Source organism: Somniosus microcephalus, chromosome 11 (assembly GCF_052327205.1).
Source record: "Somniosus microcephalus isolate GS21.2 chromosome 11, FLI_Smic_1.0, whole genome shotgun sequence".
Lineage (NCBI taxonomy): Eukaryota > Metazoa > Chordata > Chondrichthyes > Squaliformes > Somniosidae > Somniosus > Somniosus microcephalus.
In genome coordinates, this window is record NC_140997.1 from 156,703,594 (window position 1) to 156,718,736 (window position 15,143).

The window sequence follows — 15,143 nt, forward strand, 5'->3', positions numbered from 1 at the left end:
CAGATGCAGACTGAGTTCTATTCAGTTGAGTGGACACTTTCAATTATGTAACATTATGAAGGTGCTTGTTTATTTTAATGATGGCCACTTATAGAAATGTGTCTAGCTGAAGTACATTTACTGCAATGCTTTATTTTTTTGGTGTGGGTGATGGTGATGTGTTTTCATCCATTAACAGTGAATTTAGTTTCTCTCTCCACGGATGCTGCCTGGCCTGCTGAGTGTTTCCAGCATTTTCTGTTTTGGTTGAGAATTTCTCGGTGAGTTATCGGAAGGAATAGGCAGAGGATAAACCTTTTCTTTTGCTCCAACCCTACGACTGAAACTTAATCACATAAGATTCTTTCATTCCACCATATCAGGGTGGCGTTACTATTCAAAACAATTGAAAGCTTTACAGACTTAGCTGTTTAATTGTAAGGGTCAAAACTGAGAAACTATTTTAATAAATGTCAGAATTCGGCTGGATATTGTACTGCTGTGAGTTTCCAAGATTATAATGGCCTGCCATCCCTCTCATAACTCCTTTTATTTTCTGGTACAACCCTGGCAATTATATATTGGCCTTAAGGGCAATTTTTTTCACCCAACAGTGTGATGCATCGACTACTTTAGACGGTATTATTTATAAGCCCGCGTCTGTTTAAGCACACTATTGGTGAATGACTTAATTGATTTGCTTGGCTTTTCATGGCCTTTTCCTTTGCTTTAGGGAAGCAGCTGGTCAACTTAGCGTTTTCAGCACCATTTAACCCCAATTAGTAGGTCACGTTTAGAGCCACAGGAGGCCTTTTAGTAAATGTAATACCGATACACCCCGTCATTGGCATGATGCTGGTTTGCAGATGTAAGCGTGGAGAATGAAATCCTGGTATTCACGGGAGAAGGTGAGTTTGACTTCTCATGTCTTTAAGCAGGTAACTTTTCTCATAACTGAACTTAATGACAAACTTTGGAATTCAACATTTTGTTAGAGATTCAGATTGAGAAACAGTAAAGAGATTTTTTTTTACATGAAAAGAATCATATATACTCTATTCCATTTTATACCAGTTCTATAGTTAAAACTTAGAAATAAAATCTGCAAATGTAATTAACAGTATCTGCACAGAGGTCAGAGCCCTCTGCTTTCTAGGCTGGGTTACACATTGTTTACATTTGGAGATTGAGTTATCTGTAACTAACCATAATAATACATTCTGTGCCTTTCTAACCCTAAACACCAATGTTTTCTGTGCAACTTTGCGACATCAGAATGGCAATAAATGTTTTAGCAGGCCTAGAATATCTTGACAGAGACTGGTACAAGATAGTACTGAGAAATATGTGTGAAGGGGCCGATGGATTAGTGCAGCGGCAAACGGTATAAATGGTGCGAGATCGTAGCCATCAGTTGGGTGATCTCGGAAGGCTAGAGAAAAAGTGGAGATCAACTGGCTGTGACGTATATTACTTTCTGCTTTCTGCGGCCACATCTTATGTAATCGTGGGCTGTGAGCATGTCTGTTCATTGAACCCTTAATAAACCTCCAAGTATTTGACTCTGATTTGAACTCATTCTTGGCACATTCTGGACTATTTGTCTGTTAAAATAACCAAATTCACATAGGAACTTGAAAGTGTAGCAGCAATTAGCATTTCATGTAACCTGCACACAGCAATGATTGTCAGCAGAAAACAGCGATTTTGGTCGAGTTCAGAGCACAACATTTCTGCATTCCTCACTTACAATCGGCACCTTAAAGGGGAATGAGGCGAAACTGCCGGCGCCAGTCCCTTCGCTCACTGGTTCTTCATTTTATACTGAGGTCTTTATTCTGCCATTCGGATTAAATAAATACTTGGAACAGGAAATACCAGTTCTCAGTTATATTAACCCCTATTAGAATCAGCTAAAACATGCACTGATAATGAGTAAATCTAATTGATGTAGAGTGCTATTATAATGATCATATGTATTAAAATGAACAAACACCAATCTGTTCTCAGAAGATTAATCTTTTAGCTGCTTTCACCAAAGCAGTTATGAGCTTATTAATAGAGCAACATATATGGGTCATGGCAGAGCACTAACTTCAGATATTGCTGTGTGGATAGACACTGCACGTGCTGTCACAAAAAATGTGTTGCTATTGGAAACAGCCTCAACTATTCCGGTAGTTTGTTTAATGTCTGCAACTGGCCTGAGGGATGTAACAAAGCATTTAAGCAAACAGCACTCCAAAACATACTTCCCTGAGATACAAAAGATAAATCTAGCACTATCACCAGGGGATGGAGGGAGCATGGGTCAAAGAATTTAGCACTCCAGTGTTCTAGCCCTATCTCTGATGCATGCCCCCTTCAAACGAGGCTCCCCCCCTAGGAGCACCATATTGTTGACTTTACCCCATGCTGCTTCTGCTTACTTGGCCCATATGGTGTTAATAGCTCGGCAGGGTGTGACTCACATTGAGACGAAGGTGATCCGTCCATTGGCCAATGGTGCGGTACTCCCAGGTATTGTTGGCAACGAGCTGATACTGGAAGATATCATAACGGCCTGGAGCATCACCTTTATCATTGAACATCACAGGGGTTCCAGCACTACCTAAGGAGAAAGAGAAAAATAGAACCCGTGTAACTGAGTGGAGATTTGACAGAACAGGTCAATAGAGAGAGAAACCTATCTACAGAATGTTGGAATGGTCACTTAAAAAAAATCCTATCACTCTATGTGATTAATTAGCAAAGCCTACAAAGAGCTATTTAAAAGATTAACTGTTTTTTGTCAAGCTTAATGGAAGACTGTTGTACAGCACAGAGTATTAGAACTAAGCCCCACGGGAGATCTTTAGGGAGAAGCAGACCAGTGAATGAAGCCAATAAATATATATTTTTCCCCCAGTAATGTTCCATCTGCCTGTGAGAGATATTGTCATTAGATGGCAGCCTCAGCTGGGAAATCTTGACTTGCATCCAGAAACAGTTTCCCTTCACAATATGTTCCTCTTTTAGTAAACAGTGGATCATTGTATGGGGTTGAATCTGAGAAAATGATAATAACAGTTTTTGCTTTTATTCAATTTGGCATTTCTCTCATCTACATACACAAGGACATGCTCTGAAATATATTGTATTTCTGCTCAGGATTAACTCTTTTTGTGCCCAGATATGTTTGTACAAAATAGATGAAATTTACTTGGAATCTTATTGTTCAAGCTTACAATTTTAACCCACTAGAATGGGCTATACTCTTATATCAGTTAACAGACAGGTTGAAGTCAATAGTAAATAGTGACCTGAACTGCCATCTGAGGTAGGCACTAATATGTTACATTAAAAAGAAAATAATGAACTTGCATTTACACAACTCCTTTAACATCCTCAAGATAAGAACATAGGAATTGGGAGCAGGAGTAGGTCATACGGCCCCTCGAACCTGCTCAGCCATTCAATAAGATCATGGCTGATCTTCGACCTCAACTCCACTTTCCCGCCCGGGTCCCCATATCCCTTGATTCCCCTAGGGTCCAAAAATTGATCTATATCAACGATTCAGCATTCACAGCTCTTTGGGGTAGAGAATTCCAAAGATTCACAACCCTCTGAGTAAAGAAATTCCTCCTCATCTCAGTCTTAAAATGCCGACCCCTTATCCTGAGACTATGCCCCTTAGTTCCAGACTCTCCAGCCAGAGAAATCATCCTCTCAGCATCTACCCTGTCAATCCCCTTCAGGATCTTACATGTTTCAATGAGATCACCTCTCATTATTATAAACTCCAGAGAGTACAGGCCAATCTACACAATCTCTCTTCACAGGACAACCCTCTCATCCCAGGAATCAATGAAGATGTGGTAAAGTGCTTCACAGCCAATGAAGTATTTTTGAATGGTAGTCAATTCAATTCAATTCAATTCAAATCGCTTTATTGGCATGACAAGTTACATCTTATGTTGCCAAAGCATCGGAAAACATTCATGTTTGTTCACAAAAATACAGATCTATCCATACAGTGTATAAACAGATATATCCCTGAGTGTATAAATATACTTTCATATAATTTGTATATACTCTTTTCTTATATTTAGTGGTTGTCCCTCTGTTTATGGCAAGCTGTAACATAGAGTGCCGTTAGTGTTACGCAATTTCTCTCTTCCCCTAGTGGGTATGGGAGTTTTTGGTCGTCGTTCAAATTTCTGAATTCTTGGCATATTTTTGTGAATTTTGGGTAGAAATTCTCCCTTATGCCCTGATATTTTCTACAAGCTGTGAGGAAGTGCATCTCTGTCTCCACCACTCCCTGACTGCAGTGAGAGCATATCCTGTCCTCTCTTGGTAGCCGGGTTTGCCTGTGTCTACCTTTTTCGATCGCCAGGCTATGTTCACTAAGTCTGTACATTGTCAAGGTTTTTCTCAGTTTGCTATCCTTTACTATGGTCAGGTAATCAGCTATGTTGTATTGTCTGTTTAGGGCCAAGTAGCAATTGAGTTTGCTTTGGGTTTTTGTTGTTTCTGCCCAATATGACAGATATTTTTCCTTTTGCTTAGCGACGATTGTGTTGGGTCGAATTCTTTGTGTTACGCTGTCACTGTCCTGGGGCTGGTTATTGTTAGTAGTGTTATTAGTTACTTCACTGAGTCCCAGGACTAGTTGACTGAGGGTATTCTTCTTTATGGTCCTCTCTTGGCATTTCAGGGCTTCGTAATGGTAGCATTGGGGGTTGCTCATTTCTAGGTGTTTCCAAAATTTGGTGGCTCTTTTTTGGATAGTGATTATTAGTGGATATTGGCCAAGTTCTGCCCTGCATGCATTGTTTACGGTTTTCCTTTGAGTCCGGAGGATACTTTTACAGAATTCTGCATGTAGGATCTCAATTGGGTGTTTGTCCCATTTTGCAAATTCTTGTTGTGTTAGCGGTCCCCACACCTCACTGCCATAGAGTGCAATTGGTTCAATGACTGATTTGAAAATTTTGAGCCAAATGCTAATTGGGATTTCTATTTGGATTGATTTTTTAATGGCATAGAAAGCCCTTCTTGCTTTCTCTTTCAGTTCATTCACAGCCAGTTTGAAATTTCCCGTAGAACTGATTTTTAAGCTCAAGTATGTGTAGTTAGTGGTTTGTTCAATTTTGGTTGTTCCTAGTGTGAAATTTATTTTGGGTCCCTGATGTCTGGATCTTTGCTGGAACACAAGGACTTTGTTTTTTTGGGGATTTATTGTCAGGGCCCAAGTCTGGCAGTACGACTCCAGCAGATCTAGGTTCTGCTGTAGACCCTCCTTAGTTGGTGACAGCAGAACCAGGTCGTCTGCATAGAGGAGGAATTTAACCTTGGATTCATATAGGGTGAGGCCGGGTGCTGTAGATTGTTCAAGTAGTTTTGCCAATTCATTTATGTAAATATTAAAGAGTATCGGTGAGATTGGCGAGCCCTGCGTCACCCCCCGCCCCTGTGGGAAGTATTTTGTTTGTTTGTCTCCAATTTTAACTGCACATTTGTTGTTTGTATACATTGATTTAATTACATCATATGTTTTTCCCCCTACCCCGCTTTCGATAAGTTTCAGGAATAAACCGTCATGCCAGATGGAGTCGAAAGCCTTCTGGAAATCTATAAAGCATGCGTAGATTTTGCTTTTGTTTTGATGAACGTGTTTGTCAATTAGGGTCTGTAGGGTAAAGATATGATCTGATGTTCTATAGTTTGGCAGGAATCCAATTTGGCTTTTACTCAAGACATTGTGCTCCTCAAGGAAGTTTATAAGTCTTTTGTTTATGATGCTACAGAATACCTTCCCCAGGTTACTGTTTACACAGATGCCTCGATAGTTATTTGGGTCGACTTTGTCCCCACTTTTGTATATGGGCTTTATGAATCCTTTGTTCCAGATATCAGGGAAGTAACCAACACTCAGAACCAAGTTGAAGAGTTTTAGGATAGCCAGTTTCATTTTATCGTCTGTGTGTTTAATCATCTCGCTTAGTATGCCGTCTGCCCCGCAAGCTTTACCTGTTCGCAGGTCCTTGAGTTTTTCCAAAAGTTCTTATTCTGTTATTATGGAGTCTAGCGGGTTTTGGTTATCTTTTATGGCCATTTCGAGCTTTTCCAGTTTTTTGCATATTTGGTGTTGCTCTGGCCTTAGTGTGTATTTCTGGTATAATTTTTCAAAGTGGTTTTCCCATGTGTCTCCATTTTGAATGGCCAATTCGTCGTGTTGTTTTTTGTGTAATGTATTCCAGTTGTCCCAGAAACAATTGGAATCAATGGATTCCTCAATGGAGCTCAGTGCATTCTTAATATTTTGCTCTTTTTTGGTTCTGAGTGTGTTTCTGTATTGTGTTAGTGTCTGACAATAAGTAAGGCGTAATTCCTCGTTTTCTGGATGTCTGTGTTTTTGGTTTGATATTTTTCTAAGTTTTTTCCTCATGTTATGGCAATCTGGGTCAAACCATTTTTCATAGTTTTTTGTTTTGGGTTTGATCTTGCGAGCTTTCAAGTTTGACCTTGTTGCCAAATTGTCAAAAATATTGTTTAGGTTATTCACTGCCTGGTTTACGCCTTCTTTATTGTGAGTGTATATGTTATCCAGAAAGGTGTCCAAGAGAGCTTGAGTTGATTCATTGCTAATTGCTTTCTGGTATATTTCCGTGTCGTTTTTGGCCCATCTGTACGATTTTTTGGTGCTGTAATGTAATAATGTTGTAATGTAAACAAATGCAGCAGCCAATGTTGTGTACAGTAGAATGACCAATTTCTGATGGTGTTGTTGGAGGGTTAAATGATGGCCAGGACACAAGGAGAAATCCCATGCTTTGCTTCGAATAGTGCCATGAGATCATTTACATCGAACTGAACAGGCACATGGGGCTTTCTCCCTTTGCCCTACCATTGGCGGCCGTGCCTTCCGCTACATAGGCCCTAAAACTCTGGCATTCCCGCCCGAAGCCTCTCCGCCTCTCTCGCCTCCTTTAAGACCTACTTCTAAACTGTCCTAATATCTCCTTATGTGGCTCGGTGTCAAATTTTCTTCAATAATGCTCCTGTGAAACACCTTGGGACATTTTACTATGTTAAAGACGCTATAGAAATGCAAGTTGCTGTCGTTATCTCATGTAAAAGAACAGCACCTCCGGCAATGCAGCAGCACTCCCTCTGTATTACAATGAAATGCCATCCTAGATTATGTGCTGAAGTTCTGGAGTGAGGCTTGAACCCAAGACCATCTGACAGAGTCAAGAGTCCTACCACTGAGCCATTACATAGAATATACAGCACAGAAACAGGCCATTCGGCCCAACCAGTCCATGCCAGCGTTTATGCTCCACTCGAGCCTCCTCCCATCCTTCCACATCTAACTCTATCAGCATAACCCTCTATTCCCTTCTCCCTCATATTCTTATCTAACCGCCCCTTAAATGCATCTATACTATTCGCTTCAACCACTCCCTGTGGTAGCGAGTTCCACATTCTCACCACTCTCTGGGTAAAGAAGTTTCTTCTGAATTCCCTATTTGATTTCTTGGTGACTATCTTATATTGATGGCCACTAGTTATGCTCTTCCCCACAAATGGAAACACTCTCTCTGCATCTACTTTATCAAAACCTTTCATAATTTTAAAGATCTCTATTAGGTCACCCTTCAGTCTTCTCTTTTCAAGAGAAAAGAGACCCAACCTGTTCATCCTTTCTTGTTAGATATCACATTTCTGGTATCTTCCTTGTAAATCATTTTTGCACCCTCTCCAGTGCCTCTATATCCTTTTTATAATATGGCAATCAGAATTGTACGTAGTACTCCAAGTATGGTCTAACCAAGGTTCAATACAAGTTTAGCATAACATCACTACTTTTCAATTCAATCCCTCTAGAAATAAACCCTAGTGCTTGGTTTGCTTTTTTATGGTGTTGTTAACCTGTGTCACTACTGTTAGTGATTTGTTTATTTGTACCCCAAGATCCCTTTGCTCCTCTACCCCATTTAGATTCATATTTTCCAAGTAATATGTGACCTTCCTATTTTTCAAAAAGTAATGGCCCAGAAATTTGGGTCGGGGGCTTCCCGTGGGTGTAAGCCCCCGACCTGCACTTACCTTGCGCGCCGGCAGTTGAGCTGTAGGGCCCCGTGGAATTCCGCTCCGGGGCCTGGCCCAGCTGCCGGCGCGCTGTGCTTGCGTGTCCCAGGGGCGTAGTTAGTGCGATGCGTCCCCTGTGATCACGTGAGCCATGGGCAGCCAATCGGAGGAGGGAAAAGCCCATTCATAAGATTGACAGGAAGACCTGTCTAAACTTATGAATACTACGGGCCTCAAAATAGCATTAAACCTTAAAATAATTTATTTTTTAAATCACACTTTTTCAATAAACTACAAATTACATTAAATAACTATTTTAAACAATAATTTAAATTTTTGAAAAAAATAATTTTATAAAAAAACAGGGCTAAAAATAAACTTACCTTGCTTTAAAGTATTTAAAAATAATAAACCTGTGGAAAAAATGTTTTAATTTTAATTAATTGACCACTTACCTTGTAAAAAGCAGGCCTTACGTCTGCTTTTTAAATGTGTAAATCCTACAGGCTTAACCTCGCGTGAAAACCTGCAAAAAAAACCTACGTTCAAAGCGCATGCGCAGCCTCCCCTGCGCGCGCGTTCGACCTCTGAACCCCTTCGTTCAGAGGATCGGAAGTGCCGGTTTCCCGCGCATGCGCAATGCATGCAGGAAACCCGCACTTCCATTCGGCCTACGGGTGAGTACCCCGTGCGTACTCACCCGTGGAGAGCCAAATTTCTGGGCCAATACCTCACATTTATCTGTGTTGAAATTCATTTGCCAATTATATGCCCATTCTTTAAGTTTATTAATGTGAACCACAAATTTAGAAATTGCATTTTTGATTCCAAAGTCTAAAGTGAACAACAGTGGTCCCAGCACTGATCCTTGTGGAACACCACTTCTCACATTCTGCCACTCTGAATAGCTACCCTTTAGCCCTACTCTCTGCATTCTGTCTTGAAGCCAGCTAGTTATTCATTCTGCTACTTGTCCCCTGACTCCGCAATCTCTTACCTTATTCATTAGTCTATTATGTGGTACCTTATCGAAGGCTTTTGAAAATCTAGATAAATTACATCTCCTACATTACCCTTGTCTACTCTCTCTGTTACCGCTTCAAAAAATTCAATGAGGTTGGTCAAGCAAGACTTTCCCTTTTGAAATCCATGCTGACTATTCATTATTATATTTTTGGTTTCTAGATGTCTGACATTCAGATATTACATCCATTTTCTGTGTAATTAAAAACTATTGATTCAATTGGAACCAATCAAGAGCACTGATAATGATTGGAAGATGTTACCTAAAGACTTATAATGGATGATTCTTTGATCCCATACTCCCAGCAGGAAGGCCAACATGTTAGGCTCAATTCTCTCCCTATGCTCACTTTGAACATAACTCCTCACTGGGAATATGGAATTTACCTTATAGTTCAAGGAACTGGCAACTGCATAGCACCATGTGTATCGCATATCTTGGCAACAGACAGAACGTAAAAAGGGTTGGGTCCACTTCTTAGGAAATGCTGCGGGTTCTTTATTGGCACACATCACTACACATACAAATTATGGGCAGTAGATACATAAAGGCAGATGTTGAAGCTTCTAGAATGAGGCAATGACTGTGTGATTCTAAGTACAGGATGGGTGATAGCTTACACCTTGCTATAGCTAAGAACATAGGAACAAGAGTAGGCCAATCAGTCTCTCAACCCCATTCCGCTATTCAATTACATCATGGCTGAACTGTACCTCAACTCCATTTAGCCACCTTTGATACCCTTACTTAACAAAACTCTACTGATCTCAGTCCTGAAGTTTTTAATTATCCGAGCATCCACAGCCTTTTGGGGAGAGAATTCTAGGTTTTCACTGCCCTTTGTGTGGAAAAATTGCTTCCTGATTTTACTAAATGGCCTAACTCTAATTTTAAGATTATGTCCCCTTGTTCTGAATTATCCCAGCAGAGGAAATAGTTTCTCTGTATCTAACCTTTATCATTCTAACGACCTTCATTAAATCAGCCCTCAGCCCTCTAAACTCATAGGAAAACAAGCCAAGTTTATGTAAACTACCCTCATAATTTAATGCTTTAAGTCCTGTTGTCATGCTGGTGAATTTGTGATGTACCCCTTCCAAGAACAATACATCTTTCCTGCAGTTCGGTGCTCAAAACTGTAAGCAAAAGTCCAGATGTGGTCTAACCAAGACTCTACACAACTGAAGTATCAATTCTTCACTTTTGAATTCTAACCCTCCCGTGAGATCTTGAGATAAAGACAAATGTTACTTTGATTAGTTTTTGTACCTGTGCATCAGCTTTTAGTGATTAGTGTACAAAGACACCAAAATCCCTTCGCTCATCCCCCCAAAAAATCTCTATATTCTGACTGTCTGTCTTCTACCTCCCAACCAGTTTCCAACCCACATCACAAGCTTACGACCAATTCCGTGTGCTCTCTTTTTGCTAACGTCTTTTGGAAGTCCATCGAGACAAACTCCATCGACACTGCCCTATCCACCATATTAGTGACCTCCTCAAAAAATTCAGCTTGATTAGTCAGACATGACCCACCCTTCACGAATACATACGGACGCTCTTTGATCAACTGATACTTGTCCAAGTGTGCAGTCACTTTATCACTGATGATAGATTCTAACTTCAGCACAATTGATGTTAAACTGATAGGTCTGTAGTTACCTGGTTTCTGTTAAATCCGTGAATCTTAAGGTATGGTGTTCTTCAATAAATAGACGGAGACTGCAGATTAACAATCAACAGGTGTTTACTGGATGAGGGTAGTCTAAAAACTAACAATACAGATCCCTACACAGGGTTTATATACAGGTGTGGTCACTGCCGGTACTACAGTATACAGGAGCTGTAAAAGTAGTTCTCCTCTTAAAGGTACATACACTACAATTCCTCCCCTTTTAGATTAACAGTACCATAACATTCATTTAACAGTTAACACTTTTAACATGCACATTATCTGAAATAGTCCATTTATAATTCAGTCTTTGGGGCGGCTTCCTGACCCTTTCTGGATAGCGCCTTTCCTGAGTGTCTTGCTCTTGGTGTGGAGGCGATTCTGGCCCCCGTCGTCGGGTAGTTCATCAGCTTCCGATGCTCCTGTTTCTGGGGTAGATGCTACCGGTATGTCGGGTTCATCACCAGGTACGCGAGACATGGGGTTGACTCGTTCCTGTGACACTAGGATCTGGTCGACATGGCGTCTCACAATGTTCTCCCCAACATCCACTGTGTACATTAGTGGCCCCTGCCGTGTGCATATCATTCCGGGTTGCCATTTCTCTGTTCGGTAGTCGCGTGCCAAGACTGGTTGTCCTATATTGAAGCTCCTTGTCGGCTTCTCATTGATGTGCTGGAATTGCTTATTCTCAACATTTCTTCGCACATTTGGTCTGAGCAAATCCAGACGAGATCTCAACCTTCGGTTAAAGAACATCATGGCCGGGGTCTGGTTGGTAACTGCATGTGTCGCATTTCTGTAGGCTAACAGGAAATTGTCCACCTTATGCTGCAGTGGAATGTCATCATCGCACATGGCCCTTACTGCCTTTTTAAAGGTTTGTACGAACCTCTCAGCCAATCCATTTGTGGCTGGATGATACGGGGCGGATGTGTAATGCCTTACCCCATTCCTTCTCATAAATTTCCGAAACTCTTCGGACATAAACTGTGGTCCGTTATCAGAGCAAATCTGCTCTGGCAAGCCGTTCCTGGCAAATATGGTCCGTAGGACTGCAATCATTTTCTCCGTAGTGGTGGAGGACATTTTGATCACCTCAGGCCATTTCGAGTGCGCATCCACTGCTATTAAGAACATTGAGTCCATGAATGGACCAGCAAAATCAATATGCACCCATTGCCATGGAGAGGAGGGCCACTCCCATGGGTTTAGAGGGGCATGTGGTGGTGCATTTTGGACCTTCTGGCATCCTGAGCAGCTCTTTGTTAGGTCCTCGATTTGTTGATCGATCCCCGGCCACCACACATAAGCCCTAGCAAGGCTTTTCATTTTCACCCCTCCCAGATGGCCTTTGTGAAGCTCATTGAGCACTCTCTCCCTTAACTTGGGTGGAATTACCACTCGGGATCCACACATCACTGTCCCCTGGCATACTGACAGCTGTTCTCTTCTGGATGAGAATGCTGGCAACAGTGAGTCGCCATGTGTTGGCCATCCCTTCACCGTCAAATCATATGCCCGAGACAGTGTCGGATCATTTCGGGTCTCCTTCTCTATATCGGCGTTAGTTACTGACAAGCGTTCAATTATGGTTGAATAAAGTATTTCAACAGGGTCCACTGCTGGTACTTCCTCCGCAGTAGGCAGTGGCAGGCGTGATAGCCCATCAGCGTTTCCATGCTGTTTCGTGCCCTTATACTCTATTTCATATTGGTTCGCCCCTAGAAAAAGGGACCATCTTTGTAGCCGTTGCGCAGTCATCACCGGAACGCCCTTCTTTGGATTAAAGATGGAGACAAGTGGTTGGTGGTCAGTCAGCAAGGTGAACTTCTGCCCATGCAGATAGTGGTTGAACTTTTTCACTCCCCATACTAGGCTGAGGGCCTCCCTGTCAATCTGGGCGTAGTTGCGCTCGGCTGAGGTTAGTGACCGAGACGCAAAGGCTACTGGCCTCTCCAACCCGTCTGGGAATTTGTGCGACAGCACCGCTCCAATACCATAGGGTGATGCATCACACGCCAACCGAATTGGTAGTGCTGGGTTGCAATGAGCCAACACCTCTTTTGATGTGATCAATTCTTTGCACTTCTGGAAAGCTCGTTTACATTCGTCATTCCACTTCCATGGTACCCCCGTTTGCAGTAGGGTGTTCAGTGGGTGTAATACTGTAGACAAATTTGGTAAGAACTTATGGTAGTAGTTCACCAGCCTGAGGAACGACCTCAGTTGTGACACATTTTCCGGTGATGGAGCCTTGACCACTGCCTCAATCTTTTCAGGAGACTTATGTAACCCCTCTTCATCAATAACGTGGCCACAATATGAGATCTGCTTCTGGAAAAACTCGTATTTGTGGCGATTAGCTCGTAGCCCATATTCCTTCAATCTAGTGAGCACCTGCTCCAGGTTGGCGAGGTGATCACTGTCATTTTCGCCCGTGACCAGGATGTCGTCCAAATAACACTGGGTCCCTGGAATCCCTTGCAGGACTTGATCCATTGCCCTTTGCCAAATAGCCAGAGCTGATGCTCCCCCGAACACCAGCCGGTTGTATAGGTAGAGACCTTTGTGAGTGTTGATCGTGAGGTATTGTTTCGAGGCTTCTTCTACCTCCATTTGCAGGTACGCCTGGGCCAGATCAATCTTAGTGAAGCGTTTTCCTCCAGATAGCGAGGCGAAAATATCTTCAATCCGCAGAAGCGGATATTGTACCGTGTGAAGGACTGGGTTCACTGTCACCTTAAAGTCCCCACAGATGCGAACCTTCTTTGGTTCCCCAGGCATATTACTCAACGACCTCTTCATTACAGGAATGATGGGTGTAGCCCACTCACTCCAGTCCACTTTGGACAGTACTCCTGAACATTCCAAACCTTCCCGCTCTGCTTCGACGGCTGGGCGGATCGCATAAGGCACCGGTCTGGCCTTAAAAAACTTTGGGCTTGCATTTTCCTCTATTTTAATCGTCGCTGTTATGCCTTTTAGTGTTCCGAGTCCCTCCTGGAACACTTCTTGTGCGTCAGTTAGCATTTTTGACAGTCGTCCAGGTGTGACGTCGTCATCCTTTTTGGCCTCTACCGTCAGTGCCTGTATGGAATGCCAATCTAACTGTATCTTCCAGATCCATTTACATCCTAGTAGTGGTGGTCCTCCATCTGGCAATACATATAGGTCCATTTTTGGTGTTTCCTAGCCGTTGTATATCACGTTCACCCTTATTTTTCCTTTGGGGTAGACTTTTTGCCCCGTGTACGTCTTCAAGACAATCTCTGTATCTCTCAAGGGTATATGTGAGAATAGCCGCTTGTAGTCCCTTCGGTTTATGACTGTTAGGGCTGATCCTGTGTCCAATTCCATTTTCACTTGGACTCCGTCTATCTTGAGCGTGACCCAGATAGTTTGGTGATCCTCCATTTTGATTACCTTATGTAGTTTCAGACAACCCAGCTCCTTGCTTCCGGAGTCTGTATCACTTTTCTGTTCGTCTGAACTACTCTCCGTCACCTTATGTACCTTTTTGTACTTCTCCTGTGGAGATTTCTTGCTGCTGGTTTTCTTCCCCGACCTGCAGACTCTTGCTATGTGTCCTGCTTTTCCACACTGTCTGCACACTTGGTCCTTGAACCAACAATCCTTCTGGTCGTGTGTTGTTCTGCCGCAGCGATAACACTTCCCTGCTCCATATGAGATTTCATTGGTGCCATATTCTTGCGGTCTCCGTTGTATCTCTGCAGCGCCCCGTGCGGCTGCTTTGTGTGATACTGCCATGCTGAAAGCCTTGCGTAAGATCCTTTTCTGATAGAAGCCATTTCTGGGTTCCTTCACTTTGAAGCCCACACACAAACTTGTCCCTTAACGTATCTGCTAGTCCCATTCCAAACTGGCAGTGTTTCGATAGCTTGTGCAGTTTCGTTAAATACTTAGCATTATTTTCGTCTTTATGCTGGTTCCTTTTGTGAAACTTCAATCTTTCTGCTATCAGCAGCGGTGTGGGGTTTAAGTGGTCCTGTAGGATTTCCACTATGCTTTCGAAATCCTTATCCACTGGCTTCTCTGGGGTTACTAGTTTTCGCAGTAAGCCATACGTTTTTGCACCCATGGAATTCAACAAAACCAGTGCTTTCCTGGCATCTGGCACTTCATTCGCCTTGCAGTACACCTCAATGCGTTCCACATATGTCACCCAATCTTCGACTTCATTGTCGAACGCTGTGACACTGCCACTCTTCGGCATCCCTGGGTGTGGTTAAACTGGCTAAAATGGCGTCTCCCGCGCTCTCCCTTCTTCTCCGCTGGCTCAAAATGGCGTCTCCCGCGCTTCCCTTTCTTCCCGCGCTCGCCCTTCTTCTCCGCTGCGGCTTCAAAAATGACGTCTCCTGCACT

General features: G+C 42.6%; 1 protein-coding gene across 2 annotated transcripts in view; it reads right to left on the minus strand.

Annotated features, from left to right (window-relative positions):
* LOC147110955 (metabotropic glutamate receptor 7-like) overlaps positions 1–15,143 on the minus strand; it is a 1,230,052-nt gene that overhangs the window by 349,040 nt on the left and 865,869 nt on the right. For both annotated transcript variants that reach the window (XM_086001375.1, XM_086001374.1), the window contains exon 7: positions 2,451–2,590. In XM_086001375.1, the coding sequence (XP_085857501.1) occupies positions 2,451–2,590 (140 nt within the window). The remainder of the gene's footprint in view (positions 1–2,450; positions 2,591–15,143) is intronic.